The 25185-nt window shown below is 39.5% G+C and overlaps 2 protein-coding genes across 2 annotated transcripts; one reads left to right on the top strand and one right to left on the bottom strand.

Moving 5' to 3' along the window:
- The first annotated feature begins 700 nt into the window (after window positions 1-700).
- On the top strand, window positions 701-5379 carry atp6v1e1a (ATPase H+ transporting V1 subunit E1a). Its single transcript, XM_082158877.1, has 9 exons — window positions 701-917; window positions 1531-1596; window positions 1718-1827; window positions 1901-1967; window positions 2065-2154; window positions 4203-4271; window positions 4380-4474; window positions 4563-4650; window positions 4745-5379. Exons 1-9 carry the CDS (start codon window positions 885-887, stop codon window positions 4805-4807), a joined length of 681 nt encoding a protein of 226 aa, XP_082015003.1. The 5' UTR covers window positions 701-884; the 3' UTR covers window positions 4808-5379.
- Window positions 5358-23717, bottom strand: slc25a18 (solute carrier family 25 member 18). Its single transcript, XM_082158876.1, has 10 exons — window positions 23534-23717; window positions 21762-21952; window positions 21535-21657; window positions 13572-13627; window positions 13280-13370; window positions 11502-11617; window positions 11081-11267; window positions 9040-9209; window positions 6985-7060; window positions 5358-6881 (listed from the first exon to the last, which is right to left on the bottom strand). The coding sequence occupies exons 2-10, from the start codon at window positions 21776-21778 to the stop codon at window positions 6740-6742; spliced, it is 978 nt and encodes a 325-aa protein (XP_082015002.1). The 5' UTR covers window positions 21779-21952; window positions 23534-23717; the 3' UTR covers window positions 5358-6739.
- Between the last annotated feature and the right edge of the window lie 1468 nt (window positions 23718-25185).

Below are 25185 nucleotides of genomic sequence, written 5' to 3'. Positions count from 1 at the left end.
AAGAAGTAGGCCTACTATGAGATCTCAAACATGCATGTGGCCCAACAGTAGGGTGACCATACGTCCTGTTTAACCAGGACATATCTGGCCAGGATTTCGAGATCGCCCAAAATGCCCGGGATTCGGCTTTTGCTTTCTACAGTCACCATTCATTATGTTTACATTATTACGTTATTTGACACTGACACGTACGTGCCAGCTTTGCAGGTCATGCATTCTGATTCACACGGATCCCGATCGAGACGAAAACACAGGAATTTTCTTAGCAATGCTAGAACGCACATCAACCGATCACTTGTTTAGCGTTCATGTAAACACTACATTCAGATTAACCAATCGGAAGTAATTCAGTACTACTGAATCAAAAGGTGTACATGTAAACAAAATGAATGGCGACGAGAAAGCAAAAGCCGAATCGCGGATATTTCGGGCGATCTCGAAATCCCGGCCGGACATGACCTGGAATATGGTCACCCTACCCAACAGGGTTTCCTGTAGAAAACAAAAAAACTTTATCAAATAATACTTGGTCCTGGGCATTTACCGGTAATATGATTAAAGATATTTGTTCACAATTATAATCTTTTCAATAATTAACTACTTAGTGCACGAAAGAAGTAATTTTAAAGTGTTAAGTCTCCAAACAAGCAAATGAAAAGTGGGCGGGGTCTTATCTCGGACATGACGATTCAAATCACATGACGCCTTCATCCTTGTCAGCTGACGCTTGGCGGAACTGTACTTTAGTGCTGCATCATATTTCACTAATATAGCTTGAGTAGTTATTTAATAGTTTAGATTAGTAGTTCTGAAGTTAGTATTCAATCGTTTCCGTGATAAATCCCTCTTGAGATCGCAGCCAGTGCCTTAAACAACTTTAAAACATGGCGCTCAGCGATGCCGCGGTACAGAAACAGGTGAGAGTTTATAAACTACTTTTAGATGCATTTTTAAATGAGTTATTATATTTAAGATCAGGTAAGTATAGAAATCTCATAACTTTTCAAAAGAAACACGAAAGGGACAAATTTGTGGTTCGTTGTTTTGAACTGATATTCAGTCTTATTATTCTCGTAAACAAACATTTTTAACTTATATAAGTTATTGTCTTTTGTATTCTATGAAGAAGTTTTCTAAGTGATTTGAAAGGCGCCTATAACAAGAGCATGATTATTTATTAATTTATCTTGTACTCTTAGCTAGACATCTGTGAAATATCCCATTCACTTTGAGGAGAGCAAATGCACTTTCTCAAATCTAGATGTTATCAGTTAATATACTGTGAGTGTTTAATGTTGTGAATTGTAATGGCAAAAGAGGAAGTCTGTCCTTCAGTTGTCCAGCACAGCTCCATGGACTTTCCCAGATTCAACACTTCTTTCAGTCTCGCTTCCCCATCAGTTTCTACCCTCGTCTCCCTTTGTTTCATTACATCAGCTTAATAAAGTATCAGTGGTGCTTGAATTCTTACATTGTAATTTAACCTTGCTTTGCTCTTTTATTGACACTGATCTCATTGCATCTCTCCAGATCAAACACATGATGGCCTTTATTGAGCAGGAAGCCAATGAGAAGGCAGAAGAAATTGATGCAAAGGTAGCACAAATCCAATGATTAGCATAAGAGCATAAATATGGTCGAATTTGTCTAGAGCATTAGATCATTTATTAATTTTCCTTAAATATCTGCTTTAAGTCATGTGTATTGTGGCTTGCAGGCAGAAGAAGAGTTTAATATTGAAAAGGGACGACTGGTACAGACTCAAAGGTTGAAGATAATGGAGTACTATGAGAAGAAAGAGAAACAGATTGATCAACAGAAGAAAATGTGAGTTTAAGTTCTTTAAATGTGTAACCTTGAGTCCTTCATTGGTGTATTTAATGTCCATTCAAATCTACAGCCAGATGTCGAATTTGTTGAACCAGGCAAGACTGAAGGTGCTCAAAGCTCGCGATGACATGATTAAGGTATGATGATGTGATTTTCACATTTATATAGTCTATACTTTTATAGAACTACAAGAAATCCATCTCTTCTTCATCTTCCTCATGTGATTCTTTGCAGGATCTCCTAAACGATGCACAGCAACGGTTGGCCAACATTGCCAAAGACCCAAATCAGTACTCCGCACTGCTGGAGGGGCTGGTGTTACAGGTCAGATATGGTCCTGATAGCAATGCTAGCTTCTTTTTATATATATAGTTTTTAAAGCAGATTCTGACGACTTGCAGAGGTCATATCATACTTTTTTTATTTTATATTATTATTATTTCAGCACTACTGAGAAACTGTTGGGTGTTGAAAGTCAGTTGATAGATTTTCTCTCTCTCTCTCTCTCTCTCTCTCTCTCTCTCTCTCTATATATATATATATATATATATATATAAGTAGCAAGTAATACATAATATATAGGTTTCATTTTTTTTACATGGGTTTCATTTTTTTATATATATTTATTTATTTATTTTATTATAAATGTATTTATTTTTATTATAAATATATATTTATTTATTTTTATTATAAATATATATATATACACACACAGTGGTGGTCAGAATTAACGGCACCCCTGGTAAATAAGATAAAAAATGGCTGTAAAAAATAAATCTGCATTGTTTATCCTTTTGATCTTTCATTCAAAAAATTCGCAAAAATCGAACCTTTCATTGAAGTAAAAGAATTGAAAGTGGGGGTAAATCACATTATAAAATAAATGCTTTTCTCCAAAACACGCTGTCCATAATTGTTGGCACCCTGCTATTAAATACTTTTTGCAACCTCCTTTTGCCAAGATAACAGATCTGAGTCTTCTTCTATAATGCCTGATGAGTTTGGAGAATAACTGACAAGAGATCAGAGACCATTCCTCCATACAGAATCTCTCCAGATCCTTCAGATTCACAAGTTCATGTTGGTGCTTCTTCTGTTCAGTTCATCCCACTCATTTTCTATAGGGTTCAGTTTAGGGGACTGGGACGGTCATGGCAGAAGCTCAGTTACCCATTATTGTGTTTGATGTTTGTTTTGGACCGTTGTTCTGATGGAAGATCCAACCACGGCCCATTATAAGATTTCTAGCAGAAGGCGTCAGGTTTTGATTTTTTATCTGTTGGTATTTGCTAGAATCCATAATACCATGTATCTGAACAAGATGTCCAGGACCTCCAGCAAATAAATAGGCCCACAACATATAAGATCCAGCAGTGTATTTAACCGTAGGCATGGGGTACTCTTTATCCCTGTTTGCACCAAACACATCTGGTGGGTTTTCTGCCAAAAAGTCATTTTTTTGTTTCATCTGACCATAGAATCCGGTCCCTTTTGAAGTTCCAGTCGTGTCTGACAACTGAATATGCTGGAGTTTATTTTTAGAGGAGCGAGGAGGATTTTTCTTGAAACCCTCCCAAACAACATGTTGTTTGTAGGGGTTGTTTGATCATTTTCTTTTTAGGCTTTCTGACCCCCAAGACTCAAGTAATCTCTGCAATTCTCCATCTGTGATCCTTGGAGAGTCTTTAGCCACTCAAACTTTCCTCCTCACCATCCATTAAGACAATAGACACATGTCCTCTTCCAGGAGGATTCGTAACATCTTTAGTTGATTGGAACTTCTTAATTATTGCCCTGATGGTCAAAATGGGGATTTTCAATTATTTAGCTATTTTCTTACAGCCACTTTCTATTTTGTGATGCTCAAAAATCTTTTGCTGCACATCAGAACTATATTCTTTGGTTTTACTCATTGTGATGGATGATTAAGGGAATTTGGCCTTTGTGTTTCCTCATATTTAAACTCCTGTGAAACAAGAAGTCAAAGCTTGACAATTGTATGTTCCTAGTCACCCTGGTATGCTAAATAAATGTAAATATTAATGGGAATATACTTCAGAGATATTTTACTCGTAAAAATTCTAGGGGTGCCAATAATTGTGGCCGACATGTTTTGGAGAAAAACATTTATTTCATAATGTGGAATTTTTTTTGAATGAAAGATCAAAAGGATAAACAATGCAGATTTATTTTTTTCCAGCCATTTTTGATAATATTTAACAGGGGTGCTATTAATTCTGTCCACCACTATATATATATATATATATATATATATATATATAAAAAAAAATTATTAATCTTTTATTGCTATTATTATTAATAAAATAATTTAGTATTTTATTAACTTTTTTTCTTTCTTTTTGCCTCGGTAGGGATTTTATCAGCTGCTGGAGCCCAGGGTTATAATCCGGTGTAGAAAGGAAGATGTAGCGATGGTACAGGTGAGCTCTATTCCTTGTCAATCCGTTTACATAATATTTTACAATGTGCATATTAGCTATGCAAACCGTTTACGCTTTTGAAGAGGTTGATATACCTGTTTATTTTAGGCTGCCGTTAAGAAAAACATCCCTATCTACAAAGAGGCTGTAAAGAGTAATATTGAGGTGCACATCGACGAAAACAACTTCCTGTCCCCTAACATGTAAGATCTCTTCTACACTCAAGTTTTGTTAAAAAAAGGCCTATTTATAAGTCTCAAATTGTTCATTGTTCATGCTTGTCATCCTCAGTTCAGGAGGTGTTGAAGTTTATAATGCTGATGGCAAGATCAAGGTGTCCAACACACTGGAAAGCAGACTAGACCTTCTAGCGGAACAGGTAGAGAAAACAATCACATTTTACAACAGGAATAAACAGTATAAATGCTTGTTTTTGTGAATGTCATCCTCATAATTTTTTTCTGCTTTCACAGATGATGCCTGAGATCAGAGTGAGTCTGTTTGGTGCCAACCCAAACCGCAGGTTTATGGATTAATGGACTGTTACTAACACATATAAGTGGTAGCGGTGAAATTCAGAAAACATGATAAAGTGATGAGGAGGTCTGATGGGCAGTTTTATTTTTTTAAGGTCACTGTGGTTTTTCTGAAGTGAAAAACTATTATTGTTGCAATTCTGGATATTCAAATTGATCATGTTCCAGCAATTTATTGTCGTGCTCTTTTTCTTGAGCATTTTTGCTCTTGGAAAACAAGCCCAAACGAAGTGTTTGAAAATGAAAGGCTTATCATATGTGCTCGTGTTACCTTATATCTCTGTGTTTTACCGGTTTCTGTTTAAATATCATGTCACCGGTAGGGAAAATGGACACCTGACATCTTATCTCAAGCTGTTTGAACAAAGAGCTATAAGCACTCAGGAATTCACATTGTTATTGCCTTGAAAGTTGTTTACTAAACTAGCAGCCTAACAGGTTTTCCCTGGAAAAGGAAAGTCCTCATTTAATGTCTTAAAAACATAGATGCCTTTGTGTGTTTTTTCCTGCCTTTTCATTTGTAGTACAATTGCATAATACTACAGATAAATAAATCAAATATATTTTATTTATATTCTGAAGCATTTCTGTGCCCATTACAATATAAACAAAGCATCGCTTGTTGGTTACACTTTATCCACCGTACAGGAAAGAAATCAAGTCGTACATCTGACAAGAGGCTTACAGAAAATGCTACATATACCTCAAATATTAAAAACACGCTGCCCTCTTGTGGAAATCAAACATATCAGATGCAAAGTAGCATCAGTTGTGGCGCACAAACAATGTTTTGCATAATCAAATGACTCCAGACCATGTTTTCAAAAAGACTTTAAAATACAAATGCTGATGAATAAATTTAATAAGCTGAGACACATATATCAGTCTTGCGTATTTAAAATGTACAGATTGCTTGTTGCTTATTTAGTATAACATGAATATGAAGCCTCTGAGGTGTTTTTTCTTTCTTTCTCAAGTTTGCCTTCCAAGGAATAAGCATCTATTAACAGCTTATTATTATAATACTGTATTTTAAATTGAAAGATCTTTATTTTTCCGCAATTTTACAGAAGTGCACTCAAAATTAAACTATTCAAGACCTCATTTCTTTGTATACTTTTCACTGTATTCTTTCTTACTGAAGGTGAAAAATATATAACACTTTAAAAGCCACTGGTAAATTATATTACATTTTGTTATTTCTTTTTAGTGAAAAACTTAAGTGGCAAGAATAAGGCTTTTTGCTTTTTAATTTATTGCGCACTCAACAAAATCATTTAAAGAAGCATTAAAAAATATCAAGCCGACGTTATATAGCCTATAGGAATTCTGTCCCGCAGAGGAACATGTAACAGGAAGACGAGGCCTCCACAGCGAAGCCCAGCAGTCTCTTCAGATTTACTGAGAGAAGAATTAAATTAAGTCAGCAGACCCTGCAAACTGTTTTTGAGTATTTTTTCTGTTTAAAGGGGTCGGAATTAGCGGTAGAGAGGCAAAAAAATTGGACTTTAATTCAAGTCTCCTTTAAATCTAAATACACATCGACCCTGTTCACAACAGATCAATCAACCATGTATCATGTTGGTTTAAAATTGATTGTAACTATGGGCTTTAAGACATAAAAATAATAACCTTTCCAGGACCCTGTCTTACTTAAAGAACTCAGTTTGCAGTTTTTAGGAAGACTACTTGGTTAGTGTGCAATATAGGCTTTTATATTAGCATTACTGAACCCTCATCTGTTCTTCCAAAGTGTCTGAACTTCCTTTGGTTGGGTACATGAATCTCTCTCCATCTTTACCTTGTCGCAAATAAAGTCTAGAACCTTTTTTTTTTTTCATTGTCGCAACTTCCTTCATCTCTCATCATCATCTCTTGGCCCGTGTAGAAACAGTAATGCGTGTATGATGATTGAGGTGACGTCACCTGCTGCTATCCCAGCAGGCCCAGCAGGTGCTCGCCGATGCCCAGGAAGTACACGCCCTGAGCGATGCCAAAGAGCGGAGCGATGACCAAAGCACGACACGTTGCTCCCTTGAGAAACGCGGTTGGTCCCTCTCGTTTTAAAATGCGTCTTAAAAGGAAGAATCATATAAATATCATGATACACAAATATGCTAATTATTTAGTACCATATCACACAATAAGAAGTCAATACATGTAAATAAAGAGCTCACTGTGTGCAGTCAATGATGCCTTTATAGGAGTCTTCTCCCTCTCCCTTCTGTAAGGTCTGTAGGCGGGTCTTTATAACTGAAAATAATAAGCATTAATAAATATTAAAAACAGATTCGGTTGGATCTACGCCTTGTGCTAAAAGTATAAATATTTAAATTTCTCAGATCTGGTTTCCCAAATGCAGGTTATACAGCTGTTCTGTAGTTAGTCTGACTCATTTCCATGAATAGGCTCTTCAAAGTGTTCTTTGAAAGAGTCATTTCAAAAAACGATTCAGCGATTCTTTTAAGTCATCATATTGTCCCTGACATACTACATTCTCTAAAACAATATACAACTTACTGTATTTTTTAAGATTTAATTATTCTCAAAAACCGTGCTAATTGTCGTTATGCAATTTTTTATATGAAAAAAGGAAAACATTCTCTGAAACATTATAATAAAGCCACAAGTAGAATATCTTGATTATGTTCTATTAGTAAATGTGTTTATTATAATTTAATGTGTACCAGTTCAGTTTGTTGCCACATGATTCACTTTATTAAAAAAAGTAATTTAAATATAAGTCTACAATAAAAAATATTTTCATGATTTATCACAACTTTCTTATCTTTTGTCAAATCAACTTAGATAATTAATGTGGTTCAGATAACATAATATTTGAGTTTCTTTTTATTAAACCAATCTTCTTTTATTGTATTAACTCAAATTTTTTATTTCAATGAACTCAATATTTTAAGGCAAACAGATAATATACTTTTTGTAAGTTTAACCAACACATTTTTTTTTTTTTTTTACAATGTACACTGAACAATACTAATTGAAAAAAAATAAAAATAATTACACCTGTGATTTTTAATAATATTTTAATAAAATGCTATTTGGTAAAACCAAATCTGTTTATTGACTCAATAACTGATCTGGCCAATTCAGTTAGATTTAACAGCTGTAAAAAATGGTATGATCAAGTCATGACAACATATGTTTTTACATTACTTTAATTTAAAATAAGTTGAGCAACTTTCAACTTTTTGATTCAACTCATTTTTTTAAAAGTCAGTTTAATATAATTTAAGTTGAAATGACTTATACAGAAGCTGATTGTACTTAAAAATGTAAGGCAGCAACTTTGTTTTGACAGTGAGGATTTCCAACAGATTCAAGGTTTTTTAAACGTTAGTTAAGCGTTAGGTAAAAGTTTCTGCACTTTAAATCAGCATCAGTGTGTTTACTGTAACATATTATATGCTCCACAGGAATAATGAACTGATGAAAAACTAGGTTATAGGTCCTATGAGTCTATTTGTAATGTTGTAATGTTGCAGAGAGTACAGCCAAATCTTCAGATGGAGACACTGCAGTGGCTGCCAGTGTTTCCACTGTCCAAATAAACCTTCTGTCCCCTTTACTGCTTTTTTTAGTCAACAAAGAACTCACAATACAATAGACATAGAGACAAGAGCTATAAACAAAAAGCTTTCTAAATAGAACTGAAAAGCAAACTTAACAGACTTTCTTCAAAGCAAATGAAATGTTTCAGTCTACACATCACATGGGGTTCAATAATTAATCACTCAGAAACAAAAGACTCATTCTGTGCCTTTATGAAATACTTGAAGTGACCTAGTTAATCAACAGTTTAGCAAAAATGTACCCACAATTCATCACTATTTCTGGGATCTGATTCCTTTAAAAAATCATCAGTACAAGAAGTAATAAGTATTTCTTTGAAGAACTACTCCTTTTTGTTAAGAAATGTTAGAAGTACAAAAATAAATGTATATGCACTAAGTACATTTTTCGTGCATATACCACATTTTATATATATAATATGTATTGTTATTGAAATAAATAAATATTCAGTGTCTATTAGCCATACACAATCTATATCAACTGACTATCAACAGTTTCTCAGTAGCATTGAAACAGGATTAGCAGTGGTTTGTAAAGGCTTGGACGGCTCCGACTAACTGAACGGGACATTAATCTGCATGCATTTCAAAAGGAGAGAGAGCAAATTGTGTTCCTCTACTCCTCTCTTGCCTGTATCTCACCGTCCAGAGGAGTGACAGCTACCGCCGCCACCGAGCCGGCCGTGCAACCAGACACGAAAGACTGCAGGAAGGGGGCCCGGTCCTGGGGGTTGCTATGGCGATCCCCAGTGCGGCCCACAGCGTTGAGGTTGGCGAACAGCGGGAAGTAGATCATGGAGAACGGAACGTCCCTGAACAGAGAAAGGACATAGAGCTGTAGAATGTCGACATAGCTGCAGGACGTTATTGATGAATCGTTATCGATCACTGTGTCTGATTAGTTTTAGTCTGTAAATGTGAAACCGTGAATGGAGAAATATGATTTAGGCCGTAGACGAGAGACAACAGATTGAGATAGATCGAGCTCTCATTAGAATTCCATTAAGAAGAGAATTCCGCCTACGGTTAATTAGAAGCTATGAATAACAGATCAGAACTGACAGCTGGGATTACATCACAGACCGCAGGGAGCCTGTGGGGGAGGGGCTGTTTGGATAGGTGAGTGGGTTTGTTTGTGTGGGCGGTGTTAAAGGTGAGAGGTCACCGTGCCGTCTATCCATCTTTTTGTCCTGAAACAGCGCATGCGTTTGCAGAGAGAGCAATCACTTAAGTTAGTTAAGACAACACGTCACTGAGGGTTTGCAAAAGGTCTGGATGTTGATCGGCTAACATTGATTAATTATTTGACCAATACATTCAAATTCTGTTATTATTAATGACAGGGGCATGTTGTTCCAAACCCGTATGACTTTCTTTCTTAACATAAAAGCTGAATTTTTTTTATCATTTTCTTATTTTACAATATAATGAAAGTGATGAATGAGCCCTCAAAACAAACACCAAATAATAAAATAAAAATGGTCCTTATATCTCATGTACTATTTTCCAAGTCATATTGATTTTTTTGATGAGCAAACCAAAATTTAGATCAATACTCAAGTAGAGATGCCCAATTCATGATTTAAGGCCCATTCACACCAAGGACGACAACTAAAACTATACATTTTTAATAATCTTTTCTTATTCTATGAGAACTGAAAAGTCCACACCACAACTATAACAATAACGACACAGAGGAATTATATCATTGGAAACACTTTCAGAATGATTTTTTTCCAGCTGATGAATGATAATAACATAGACAGCTAATCAACCCAACTTTAAAGAGCTCGAGCATTTAAAGCGACAGAAAACACATAACTATATTGGTGGACGCTAATATAACTTTATAGTTCATCATATGAACGGGCTTTTAAAGTCACAATGAAATCAAAATTGACTATTTTAATTTTGTTATGGAATATTTTATGTTAATTTAAAAGTGATTACACGTATACGTCACAATAGGGATGAAATGATGATACACTTCCTTTAAATTTCCATTTAATGCCAACTTGAATTGTTATTTTTAGTCTAAACTTTTCACCTTTTGTTGATCCGGTTTATAAAACCAATCTAAATGACTTATGCACAAATTATAATGAATGAAAACTTAGATTATGGTCTGTTAATCAAGCGATGATGATTTGTATGACTTCAGAAGAAGTCATATGGACCACTTTTACAGTGCCTTTGGTTCCTTTTTTGACCGTGAAAGCTCCATTACCAATTCACTGTAGGCTCAAAATGTATCCTTATGCATTTAACTGTAGAATGAAAGTCTACAGAAACTATTTAGTTTGGAACAACATGAGGGTGAAAAAATAAATTTTCCTTTTTAGCTGAATTAGGCCTTGTCCACACTACTACATTTCCATTTGAAAACGCATCTTTTTCTCTCTGTTTTGGCCTTCCATTCACACAGAGAAGCTTTTTGAAAATGCTCTCCAAAGTGGATCAATTTGAAGTGTGGACTGTGAAAACTGAGGTATCTGAAAACGATGACGCATTTTAAGGTGAATTAGCGTTTCAGTGTGGATGAGAAACTTTTGGAAACCGTTTGAAACAAGAGCGTTTTGAAACGAAAACCCCGTTTTCAAATGTATCCGGATTAATGTTGACGTGGCCTTAATATCCTTTATAGACCATATTCCTATAGGTTATATTGCTGATTGTGTCTTACCTCATCAGTGTAGCACCTGCACCCTTATAAAGACCCCTGAGGCCTCGGGTCTTGAGTAGCTCCAGGGTGATACGAGTCGCTGAGGCTCGAGGAGGGGCGTTGGTGCCTGGCTGGGCCGCCTGAGAGGCCACCAGTGAGGGAGTCGGACCAACAGCAGGGGCAGAGGCGGTGACAGTCCGCTGAGCAGCTTGTAAAGACAAAAATGGACCGGTTACAACTCATATCTTCAACATCATCTTTAGTTTTTATCCTGTAGTGTAATAACACTAACCTTTGGAGAAACTGCTATTCGGTTGACACCATTCTACTCAAACAGCTTATATTATTTCTGGCTAACCTTTGTACTACTCGGAAAGGCATCCTAAGATAGAGACCTACATACCTCGGATGACACTCGTGGGAGCACAATAAACACACTTACCCAACCTGCCAGCATCCTGCAGTTGTATTTTTAGCATTTCCATGGGGGTGGTGACTACCACCTGACAGGTCCCGGCCCCACAGCCAGCAAGGATTTCCCCCCACAGAGGTAATTTTCTATAGATGACAGATACAATGACAGATTGCATTATTGCGTTATTGCATTTAGCAAGAAAATAACTGGTCTAATTAGTCAGCTGGTGACCTAAATGCCTCTGTGGAATAGTTTACAGACATTTTTTTTCATTTAGGTAAATACTATATTAAAAGGCTAAAAGTGTTGTTAGGGTTGTGATATGGTCTTTGTTCAGAACAGATTCGATTAAAAAAATACTGTAAGTTCCGTTAATGGTTCTCACTTGTGCATTCTTCTACCAATTTGGACTGAATACATAGTAAAATACTGACAGAGTTGCCTATACTGCTTTCTTTACACCGGTACTCAATCCATAACACACAACAGACAGTGTGGCCAGTGAAGTCCGATTACAGAACAAATCTAATCTTTTCAGTGAATCAGAAAGTTCAACATTTCAAAGTCATACAGATTTGGACCAACATGAAGGTTAGAAAGTAATTGATGACAGAATGTTAATTTTTAGCTGAATTATTCCATTATTTCATGAAACCTTAAAAGGTACACTAAGTAACTTTTTTTTGGTTCAAAATTAACACAATTTCAATAATGAGTCAATACATCATCAATCCTTCTTCCAAAACATCTTTTTGTCCTGATTCACTATGGTAAGCAGCATATTATAAGTGTTTATATTTTAGACCTAGCGGGATGGTTTTGGTAGGAAATTGCGTACATGCGTCCCTCGCCCGTGCGTGTCTCGTCATATCTGTAAATAGAGAAAAGTTGCTCTGGCTACTATAAGATACTATACTATCTCCTGGAGAAAAGAGAACGCTTCAGAGCTCGTAATAAAACAAGAATCAACATAGGCTTGGATTTTGTGAGATGGCAAGAACTGAGGGATTGGAAATGTTGTAAAAAGCGATGCGGAGATGCAGTTTTTATTACTCAACAGGTGAGTAAGTTTGATATTTTATTGAACAGCCATATGTATCTCTCTAACAGAGTTAATTATAAAGCATTAACTATTGTGACGGTCATTTCATTAAAGGTTGTTGTAGCGCTGTGCTGGAATTTATTTTGAAGGAAGTAACATGTTTATTAATGGGTATAGCTACAGTAACGTCTTCAGTGAGTCAGCTTGAGATCCTTTCCATCTAATCTAGTTATATTTCTTAGTTATAAGCCTAGAATGTTTTATGAGCAGTAGGATAACAATATTCATCCACACAGTCACGCAAAGACGCACAACCAAAACAATGTTCTTCTGCAAATGCATGCAGTTTTTTTTTTTTTTTTTGGCCAAAAATTACATAGTGCACCCAAGTGTTGGCTCTTTTCAGTGAATCAGAAACATGAAACCAGTGTGGTTCGACTCCTAAACAAATTAGTCTATTGGGTCAATTATTTTTCTGTGAATCTTAACCATGTAGCGCAACCACATGCGGTCCGATTCCAGAACGAATGAGAACTATTCACAGTACATGCTTACAACTAACTGTGAGATTCAGTTCTGTATATTTAACCCAGCTTAGGATGCACAGGCAACTCAATACTGTGAAGCTGTTCGAAGCTATCAAAACCAGACAGAATAAACCAATAGCAATAAATAATTGGAAGATTGGGGTTGGACTATATATATATAAAATAAGTATAATAAGTAGCTTTGCTTTTGTAAATGGTTAACAAGTGGCCATTACCCATCTTTGGAGAGCTTCTGTCTAAAGACATCATTGGCAGCCAGTTTGATGGCTTTCTCTGGAGTGACCAGTGTAAGATTCACAGCTGCACCTGAGAGAAAAAACATGAAATGTAATTCTGAAAATATATACAAAAGCAACATATCCCACAGCACTATAACAATTAAAACTATTGTTTTAAATAACACTGTTTTCAATAACACCAGGAACATACATTAAGGTGGTACATTTTTTATTTTAATGTTGACTGAACAAACCAAAGTCGGCACTAAATAAAAAAGAAACACTGTACCTCGATACATGCCAAAGTAGCCCTCCATTTTGATAGTCTTTGCCAAACAGTCCAGCCTTCATAAACAAGACAGAAATGTTCAATGTGATTAATCAAATATAACAATCTGGTTCTGAAATGAGCTGATCTAAATATAATGAAATCACAATTCATGAAAATGCCCCAAATATTCTTGTTTGGTAAGTAGAATAAAGTAACCAGAATAAATGGTGGAAAATCTCTTAAACAACAGTAATAAATCTTTTTTATTGCTCTCCATGTCTATGTATAACGAACAGCCAAATTAGACATTCACAAAAAATCCTTTAGGGAGTGAGTAATGTGTGGAAGAAAAACCTTAAAACATGGCAGCCTGTCTCTTGCCCACAAACCACTTGGGTATTCGCTTGTTACATAAGTGTACAAAGAAGAAAAGAGCTTCTCACGCACCATCACTACAAAGAGTTCTTCTCTTTATCTCAATGGTATCACACATGCATAAAGATAGTTTTGAGCAAGCTACTTAAAAAGGAATGAAAAATGAATTTGGGAGCGTGTAGAGATCAAAGAAGCAAAAGCATGTGACTCAAGTTGTTTTGCATCATCTGAGTCATTCAAAATCCAGACAAAGTCCTCCACCCAGAGTAAATCACTTACACATGCTGCCTTCGTGAATCACTTTATATAAACCTCACGCAGTTGTTTTTTTAAAAGATGCATGAATGATTTCAGAATTTGTAAAGTCAAATGCACAAAACCATGTACACAAAGAGCCATTATAATAGTCAGATTTTTTTTTTTTTAATGGAACAGTTTATTGATTCCTGAGACAAAATATCAAAAGGAAAAAATAAGTTTGCAAATGTGTATCATATTTGATACATCAGGGTTTTATGGCTCATATGGTACAATATAGTGAAAATATGGAGCTCATACTCGAGAAGGAAAAAATCCTTTTGATCTTTATAACAGTAGTATAGCAGATTACTTACAGAAAATGCCTATAAATATCAGTTGTCACTCTATATCTCCAAATAATATGTCTATATATTTAAATGCTTAGTTTTATGATTAAAGCTTTGTAGTTTTTCCTGTGGGTGCAAAACATATAATGCAATGCAATACAATGATGATAGAGAGATCTACCTATGTTCCTAAATGGCCTGTTGTATCATGTTTGATACTTACATTTGAACATGATTTTTTTTCTAATAAGATGTATTGCATCTGTCTAGTAAGTGTTCATCATAAAATAAAACTAATAATTAAAAAAATTCTAAAATAATAGTCAGGATTTCACAGCAAAAAGTCGTGTACCACAATAAAGGGGGATGTTTTCATAATTATTTTAAAAGGCTAAAACTGTATAAAGTATTGTTTTTCAGCAAAGTTTTGATGATGGTGATAATTTAGATGCCTTATGTGTCACGGTTCATGAGTGCGCTGCTTCCTGCTTGTCTCGTGCTTTTGTTATTGTTGTCTGTGTGCCATGTGCGTGTGTGTGTGGGTGTCACCGTATCAATTATCAGTCAATCATCTCATCTGTAATCAGCTCGGCGCCAGCTGCCACTCATCTCCAGTTCCTTTAAAGACTCACTGAATTATTCTCTCATTGTCAGATCGTTGGTCGATGTTTGTGCTGTGTTTCCTGTTTCCCGTGAGTTGGTTTCTTCCTGGAGTCCTGTGCTGTGTGTTCTTCGTGTCTGGATCCTGTCTTCACCTTCACGCCGTTTCACCGCCGGATTCATCGCGGCCATCTAGTCCCTGCGCCACCCTGCTTCAGCCGTCTGACCCTCACCATCTGCCTGAGTCTGAACTTCTGTGTTTAAGTGTTTAATAAACATACATTCTTGAGATCGCCTGCATTTGCTTCCTTTTTTCCAGTGCGTCATGACAGAACGATCTGACCAATCGATGGAAGCAGCAGGCGAGACCCAGATATCGATGGAAGCTTTCATCGGCACGAGCATTCAACGAATGGACGCTCAAGAGGAGGGGCTTAACAACAACGGACGTGCCATACAGGCACTGGTGGCGCAGGTGTCCGAGCTAACCCAGCAAATTCAACATCTGCGCATGCCCACTGCGCCACCCACGCCGTTCGTGCCCCCCGTTCCTGCTGATCCGCCCTCCCAGTCCGAGCCTCGTATGCCAGTTCCTGAGAGGTATGCTGGAGAACCTGATTATTGTCGTGCTTTCATTACCCGTTGTGAGATGCATTTCGCCCTACAGCCACGCACGTTTGCCACGGAAACTTCTAAGGTGGCGTTTGTCCTCACTCTCCTGACTGGTACCCCTTTTCCACCAACAAGAACCGGGTGCTGGTTCAGAGCTAGAGCTATTGCCAGTTCGGAGTTGGTTCGACTGACGAGCTTACTAAGAACCGGTTTGCGTTTCCACCGGCCAGAGAGCCACAACAGAGCTATATCTTACGTCACTGCATACGTATCATGTTGCCCAGCAACGCCAAACACAAACACACCAGACTTGTTCGAGATGCATCGGCTTCTCGCAGAACGATCAGCACGATCAGCACATGAAATCAAAGCACTGCGAAAGCGATCAAAAAGCACAAGGAGTCGTATGATCTCCAAACACTCCCGCAGCTCTGATCGGTCCACGCTGCTCCGATGCATCTCGAACAAGGCATCAACAATAATAGACGTTGCGTTACTATGGATGCTCATGGGTTTGCGAAAATAAATCGGCATCCAAACACGGCGAATCCAACGCGTTCGTGCAGCTCGCCGTAACTTACATAGACGGATATTATAATCGAGCTGCTATTAGCTCGACTAGCTGCTATTTAAAAATGGCGGTCACAAGTTTCTCTTCAGTCTTGTTGGCCACGGTAACCCCGCCCCCAGCCTCTGACGCAAGCGGTTCTTTCTTGGCTCCGTTCTAGACCCTGCAATGATTTGGTGCTACTTAAGAACCAGTTTTTCTGGTTCGGAGCTGGTGCTTTGGCGGTGGAAAAACAAAGAACCGATTTGAAACTAGGCTCTGGCTCCGAACCAGCACCAGTTCTGCCTTGGTGGAAAAGGGGTATGGGAGGGCGGCCCTTTGGGGCACGGCGGTGTGGGCGAATAGAGACCCTTGCTGCACGTCGTTCCAGGCACTCGCGGAAGCCATGAGGAGCGTCTTCGACCGCGCGGCGGCCGGGAAGGAGGCTGCTAGGAGGCTGGCGGAACTCAGACAGGGTAATCGCTCTGTATCGGACTACGCCATTGAGTTCCGCACCCTGGCCGCCGAGTGCCAATGGAACGACACGGCGCAGTGGGACATGTTCCTGCATGGGCTGGCGGACCGCGTACATCAGGAGATCTACGCCCTGGACCTCACGACGACCCTCCATGGTCTGATAGAGCTGGCGTTGCGGGTGGACTCCAGGCTTGGCCGGATGAGTCGACGCGCGCCAACCGAACGTCCAGTCCACTTCCTCGACTTCCCGAGGTCCAGCGGCACCGACGCGGTCAGCCCCATCCACGACACCGAACCCATGCAGGTGGGAAGAGCTCGGCTTTCCCGGGAGGAGAAGGAGAGGCGGAGATCCCTGGGCCTTTGTTTGTACTGTGGAGGATCTGGACATTTTCTGAACACGTGTCCGTTAAAAGGCCCAGCCCGGCAGTAACTATGAGGCTGCTGTCGGGTGGGATCTCCGCTGCTAAGACCTCAGGAACACCATCAGCGACATCTACTCTCCTCCCGGTTAGACTTAGATGGTCGCATCACCAACACCACTGTCATGCACTCTTGGACTCAGGGGCCGAAGGTAATTTTCTGGATCATCACTTCGCCATCAAACACAACATTCCTCTACAACCACTCACCCAACGCATCTCTGTCCACGCACTCAACGGCCAAGACCTCCCCGTTATCACCCTGTCCACTGCTCCCCTCACACTCACCACCTCCGGAAACCACACTGAAACCATCACCTTCTACATCATGGACTCCCCCCTGGCCCCCATAGTACTTGGACACCCCTGGCTCACTCAACACAATCCCAAAATAGACTGGCAACACAGAACTATCAATGAGTGGAGCACTGAATGTCATAAGTCTTGTCTTTTGTCTGCCTGTTCGTCTGTTTCCGTGTCTGTCTTACAGGAGAAAGCAGCGGACTTGTCAACCGTGCCCGAGGAGTACCACGACCTGAAGGAGGTGTTTAGTAAGTCTCGAGCTGCTTCTCTTCCTCCTCATCGTCCCTACGACTGTGCTATAGATCTACTGCCAGGTAAATCTCCGCCTAAGGGCAAGTTGTATTCACTTTCTGCTCCAGAGAGGGAGGCCATGGAGAAATATATTTCTGATTCTCTGGCAACCAAGTTCATTCGCCCTTCCTCTTCTCCTGCAGGGGCGGGGTTCTTTTTCGTGGGGAAGAAGGACGGATCCCTGCGACCTTGCATTGATTACCGGGGACTGAACAACATCACGGTAAAGAATACTTATCCTTTGCCGTTGATGTCTTCAGCCTTCGAGAGGTTGCAGGGAGCGACTCTCTTCACGAAACTGGATTTACGCAATGCTTATCATTTGGTCCGCATCAGGGAGGGTGATGAATGGAAGACCGCCTTTAATACCCCCCGGGGACACTTTGAATATTTGGTTATGCCCTTCGGGCTTTCCAACAGTCCAGCGGTCTTCCAGGCACTCGTCAACGACGTGCTGCGAGATATGGTAGATCAGTTCATATATGTTTACCTGGATGACATATTGATTTTTTTCTTCATCTCTCCAGGAACACGTGCAGCACGTCCGACGAGTGCTTCAGCGGTTGCTAGAGAATGGGCTTTTTGTCAAGGCGGAGAAATGCGAATTCCACGCACAGTCGGTTCAATTTTTGGGGTACGTTATCTCGTCCGAGGGGATTCGCATGGACCCTGACAAGGTTAAGGCTGTGATAGAGTGGCCAATTCCAGATTCCCGCAAGGCCCTGCAGAGGTTTCTGGGATTTGCCAACTTCTATAGACGTTTCATCCGTAATTTCAGCCAACTAGCCGCACCTCTGACCGCCTTGACCTCCTCCCGAACTACGTTCAGGTGGACAGACGCGGCTGGCTCCGCGTTTGCCAAACTCAAGGACCGCTTTGTTTCGGCCCCAATTCTCATCGCCCCTGATTCCTCACGTCAGTTCGTGGTGGAGGTCGACGCGTCAGAGGTGGGGGTAGGAGCAGTGTTGTCCCAGCGTTCCCCCACGGACGAGAGGATGCATCCTTGCGCGTATTTTTCACACCGTCTGTCTCCTGCCGAACGTAATTATGACATTGGTAACAGAGAGTTGTTGGCCGTCAAACTAGCGTTGGAGGAGTGGCGCCACTGGTTGGAAGGGTCGGGGGTACCTTTTATTGTCTGGACCGATCATAAGAATCTGGAATACATTCGTACTGCTAAAAGGTTAAACTCCAGGCAGGCTCGGTGGGCACTTTTTTTCGGTCGTTTTGATTTTACTCTCTCGTACCGCCCGGGTTCCAAGAATATTAAACCCGATTCTTTATCGCGTCTTTTTGATCGTTCCGAACGCCTGGTTACTCCCGAGTGCATTTTACCGGAGAGTCTATTTGTCTCCACACTCGTATGGGAGGTCGAATCGAAGGTCAAGAAGACCTTAGAAGGGGTAACGCCCCCGGTCGGGTGCCCGCCGAACCGTTTATTCGTGCCGGAGGAACTACGGTCTGAGGTTATTCAGTGGGGTCATTGTTCCAACATAGCCTGTCACCCAGGAATCAATCGCACGAGGTTTTTGGTTAAGCAGCGATTCTGGTGGCCACGGATGGCCCGCGACATTCACGATTTTGTATTGGCTTGCTCGGTATGTGCCACTGGTAAGACTTCCAATCGCGCGCCAGATGGGTTACTCCAACTGCTGCCAGTCCCTTCGAGACCCTGGTCCCACATCGCTCTAGATTTTATTACCGCCCTCCCGCCCTCCCAGGGCAACACGGTTGTTTTGACCGTGGTGGACCGGTTCTCGAAGGCGGCTCATTTCATTCCCTTGCCCAAATTGCCGTCAGCCAAGGAGACAGCGGTTGCCGTCATAGACCACGTCTTTCGCTTACATGGCCTTCCGATTGACGTGGTCTCTGACAGGGGTCCCCAGTTTGTGTCCAAATTCTGGCAAGAGTTCTGTAAATTACTGGGCGCGACTGTTAGCCTGTCCTCTGGGTTTCACCCTCAGAGCAATGGCCAGACCGAGAGAGCCAACCAGGATTTAGAGAGAATGTTACGGTGTTTGGTTTCCAAGAATCCGACTTCCTGGTGTCAACAACTGTCTATGGTGGAGTACGCCCACAATACGTTACCAGTGTCATCCACGGGCCTTTCTCCGTTTGAAGGTAGTGTAGGATACCAGCCACCTGTTTTTCCCAGTCTGGAATCCGAAGTCGCGGTTCCCTCCGCACACGCTTTTGTCCAGAGGTGCCACCGCACCTGGACTAGAGCCCGTGAGACTCTACTCCAGGTGGGGGCGCGCACTAAGGCTAACGCCGATCGCCACCGGTCTAAGCCTCCCGTTTACGTCGTCGGTCAAAAAGTGTGGCTTTCTACTAAGAACATTCCTCTCCGTTCCGTCTCGAATAAGTTAGCACCCAAATTCATTGGCCCGTTCACTGTCACCAAGATTATTAGTCCGGTGGCAGTCCGCCTCAACCTTCCTCCAGCGTACAGGAGGATACACCCCGTGTTCCATGTCTCCAAAATTAAGCCTGTGTTTCGATCAGCAATTAACCCGCCTGTACCGGTTCCCCCACCGCCGCGTCTTGTAGATGGGGAACCGACGTATTCGGTTAACCGTATTCTGGACACCAGGCGGAGGGGACGAGGATTCCAGTATTTGGTGGACTGGGAAGGTTACGGTCCGGAGGCGAGAAGTTGGGTTCCTGCGAGAGACATACTAGATCACTCCCTTATTGATGAATTCCATCGACAGGTAAGGGAGTCTGGGGACGCCAGGAGGCGTCCCTAGGAGGGGGGGTACTGTCACGGTTCATGAGTGCGCTGCTTCCTGCTTGTCTCGTGCTTTTGTTATTGTTGTCTGTGTGCCATGTGCGTGTGTGTGTGGGTGTCACCGTATCAATTATCAGTCAATCATCTCATCTGTAATCAGCTCGGCGCCAGCTGCCACTCATCTCCAGTTCCTTTTAAAGACTCACTGAATTATTCTCTCATTGTCAGATCGTTGGTCGATGTTTGTGCTGTGTTTCCTGTTTCCCGTGAGTTGGTTTCTTCCTGGAGTCCTGTGCTGTGTGTTCTTCGTGTCTGGATCCTGTCTTCACCTTCACGCCGTTTCACCGCCGGATTCATCGCGGCCATCTAGTCCCTGCGCCACCCTGCTTCAGCCGTCTGACCCTCACCATCTGCCTGAGTCTGAACTTCTGTGTTTAAGTGTTTAATAAACATACATTCTTGAGATCGCCTGCATTTGCTTCCTTTTTTCCAGTGCGTCATGACATTATGTTACACTCTTAGATGAAAATATTCTATATGGAACCTTAAAAGGTTCTGCCATGCACTTCATATAATGTAGAACCTTCATGGATTCCCTTCATGGGATCATTTTATGGATTTAGTTTTAATCAATAAACAAACTTATTTTTCACCAGGTAAAAAAAAAAAAAGACTGACCCATTAAACATGAAAATAAAAGTATTATGCAATCATTTTCCTTATATATAGCAACTTTTGCGTAAAATTGAGTCAAGCTCCTTAGGGTTCTCTAGAACCCAATTGAACCTTTTTCTAAGAGTGTAGGGTTTATAAGCTTAAAAAGGTTTAAGACAGCAAACCAGCTGCTATTTTGCACCCCTCACATATGCTATCATAATGACTGTTACTGTAAATAACTTGATCATCATAATACGCAAGTTGCACAGTTGGTCATTTTATTGCTTGAGAAACTCTCTACCTTCTACCAGAACAAAACCCCAAACAAAGTGCATGGCATACAACGCATAGTTATGGGACTTCATAAAGATGTTGAACTCACATTCCACTATACACACGAGCACCCTGCTGATTTTGTAGGCGGGTCTTGGCGAGATCAATGGGAAACACGCAGGTCACGCCCACCAGTCCAGCCACGCCCCCATTAATCAGCTTAGCAGGGAGGCTGTAAACACCAGGAAACAAACACGCACACGAAAACATGTCAATATAACGGTTTAAATGGATCTTAAACTGTACATTCACTATCAGAGGAAGTCGCAAATGTACCTCACTTTCTCGGCCATTGTGGCCACACTTTTACTGTTTCCTCCAATTCTTCTCTCTCTGCTGCAAAAGTGTCAGCACAAACCTTCCACGGCCCAGCCGGCCAGCCTCCTAGAACGGTGTGCCAATCTTCACACCCTTCCTTTTGGGGAGAACAGTCACTCTTTGCTAAAAATAAATCACCTTGGAACTGGCTATTCACCAAGACACAAGAGAAATACAATTCAGGATATCTGTAATAGCAGAATGACTTTACAGAATAACAACATGCTATATTTTTTAAATAAAAAAAGACTTTCAATTGGTTTCAGAATCACTGATTTTACTTTCCGAATTGTGCTTTTCTACAGCGCACAAATAGGGAACATCTCCCCTCCTAAAGTCTCTCTAATCTGCTAATGAGGTTGTGACCTCTGAATTAACCTAGAGAAGAGAGCTAGCAGACGATGAGCTTATGAGCATGATTTTACTGTTCTTCAACACCGTATCAACAACATTGTCTGTGGAAAAATCAAAATATAGAAGTCTACAGTAGCTCAAACAATTCCTTTATGCTCTCTAATACTAAAAGAATCCAAATTTTACATCAGTATATCCGTGTAGTTGTGTTTTTAGTTTTCTAGAGTAAATGAAAGCAGTGTAAACCTGGGTAGTTGACACAAAAAATGTCCATGACCTTTTTTATTCAGCATTTTTCTGGTGAAAATGTAGAAGTATCTACATATTCCTGTAAAAAAGTTTTTCATCACTTTTTTGTTGCTTTTTCTATTTTTGCTATCACATTTTAAATAGTCCAGCAGTTTGAGAAATACTTTTTTTTTTAACATTTAAATATTTCAAATGGTCTCACAATTCATAAGAGGACATAAAACTGCATGCATAATAATTATAGAAGAGACTTTTGGTTTTAATTTGGGGTTTAAAATATAAAGTATCAGATGAACCCTGCTGAAAACACTTGAAATCTTGGTAACACTTCACAATAAGGTTCATTAGTTAACTACCTTAGTTAACATGAACTAAGAATGAACAATACTCCTAAAGCATTTATTAATCTTAGTTAATATTAGTTTCAACGTTTCATTCAACTAATTCAACCAATACATTATTTAAATCAAAGGTTGTATGTTAACATTAGTTAACCCACTGTGAACTAACATGAACAAACAATGTACAGCTGTATTTTTATTAACTAACATTAACAAAGATGAATAAATACTGTAATAAATGTATTGACCATTGTTAGTTCATGTTAGTTAATAAATTAATTAATGTTAACTAATTAACCTTATTGTAAAGTGTTACCGAAATCTTTTTTGCATTGGAAACTGAAGGATTTCTATACTCTTTTTATTGTGTCACTCTTTTTCTTGCTTTCTCCTTTCCCATCATTTGTCTTAAACTTCCCCTTGTGTAACCTTTCTCTTTCGTCATGTTTCCACTAACTCTCACCTCATTCAGTGTACTATTCTCACTTTACTCTATTTCTTTTCCTCCGGCATACTCGCATCCTCTCTTTTCTCTGTCCCCCCCTCTCTCTCTCTGTCTTTTCTGGAGCCCAGTGGCATTCTGAGCATGCCTTTCTCTTCAGCACTGCTTTCTTTCAACATTGCTCTATTCATACCCCTTCACTGCCAAAACACAGACAAGTGCGATCTGGCCCCCCTCTACCCATCCTAAAGCGTTCCTAAGACTTTACACAACCCCCTCACACAAGCCTGCATATTTGACCAAGTTAGGAACTCTGTTTGAGAGGATGATTATTATTTTCTTACCTCTGTCAATGCATTGACCGGTCAGAAAAAGCCGTCCACTTCCCCTCTGCTCGCTGACAATGTGTGTATGAGCCGTAGTCAGGCGCAAGAGCCGCCACTCAGGGGCCTTTGCACAAACACAAGCATTGTCCCTCCGTGCCTAAGTCCCTCCCCCTTTGGCGACTCCCAGTGACATAAAAAGGGAATGCGCAGCTTTCCAGTAATGAAACTTGACACATTCACACATTTACACAAATATGCACATTACAACTAACACCCCCCACCCCCACCCTCACCCTAATTTGTAATATATATTAAAAAAAAAATTATATTAACATTATTATATTAAACATATAAAAATACTTTAAAATGCATTAGCAATTTACAATTATAAATATATATATTTCTTCCATTATTTGCAAAAACTCACTGGACAGTTTCACAGCCCTTTACCGCTACCAAATTAATTATATTAATGGTCATAATTCGATTTGTCTTGAAGATGCCATAATTCACATAACATGTTATTATGGTAGGCTACTATGTATGTGATTTTTTTATTATTATTTGAGAAAGAACTGTATTAATTCAACACAAAAAATGCTAACCTGTTTTCAGATTAAATGAATACTGCAAGAGTAATTGATAACAGGCTATGCAGGTAATATAGGCTAAAGTATATCTGAAGCTGGGACAAATGATTTAACAAAAATTAGAAACAATAAAAAACGGCTATTTAGACAATTAAGATAGATAGATAGATAGATAGATAGATAGATAGATAGATAGATAGATAGATAGATAGATAGATAGATAGATAGATAGATAGATAGATAGATAGATAGATAGATAGATAGATAGATAGATAGATAGATAGATAGATAGATAGATAGATAGATAGATAGATAACAGTGTGTTTTATCTATTCGTGTCAACAGGGGGCGCTGGGTCCATATTTTGAAGACCAATTTGTTATTCAGACTATTTAAATTAATAATAAAAAGGTAGTCTTCAAACGTGTCATTCTGCTATTAGAATTAAAATGTTTAATTCATTCTTAGGACTTATGGCATTTTTTTTGGTATATAATAATAACTAACAACAACACTATTTATAAACAGTTTAAGCGCATTACAAATTAGGGTCAGTCAAATTTTGTAGGTTACAAACAACAGCCACTATAGAGCTGATAACATGGACTTCATTGCATTATTATATGATGCGTTCGTACATGACAACAATTAAGAAGTTAAAATCAAATAAATAATTTATTTACAAAAACTAATTAAATACAAAAATGTCAGTGTAATGTATTATTATCAATGTCTTTTCTGTCGTACTCATCTCTTCTAGATCAAACGCGAGGATTCTACTGTAATAACAACAGAGCAACTTCCCTTTCAACGAAATTCAAATGTGTGTGCATTCCCTTTAAATGAACATACCACTTCGAGCGGAGGTAAGACACCTGCCGTATAAACTGACTAACTGCGATAGTTTTCTCTCACAGTGACTAGATCAAGTAAAAGAGTTATTAAACTAATCTAATATTGCCAACGGTGGTGATTGAAAAAAATGAACGAGGGTTTAGTTTGAGTTCTGTTGATATTTTATTTGTTTTGGTGCGCGTAAACCCCCCTCCCCGTGACAAGTGGTAGCGCCCAGCCCATCTG

This window comes from Leuciscus leuciscus, assembly GCF_965113295.1.
Source record: "Leuciscus leuciscus genome assembly, chromosome: 25".
Classification (NCBI taxonomy): domain Eukaryota; kingdom Metazoa; phylum Chordata; class Actinopteri; order Cypriniformes; family Leuciscidae; genus Leuciscus; species Leuciscus leuciscus.
This window is presented reverse-complemented; position numbering and strand designations above follow the sequence as displayed.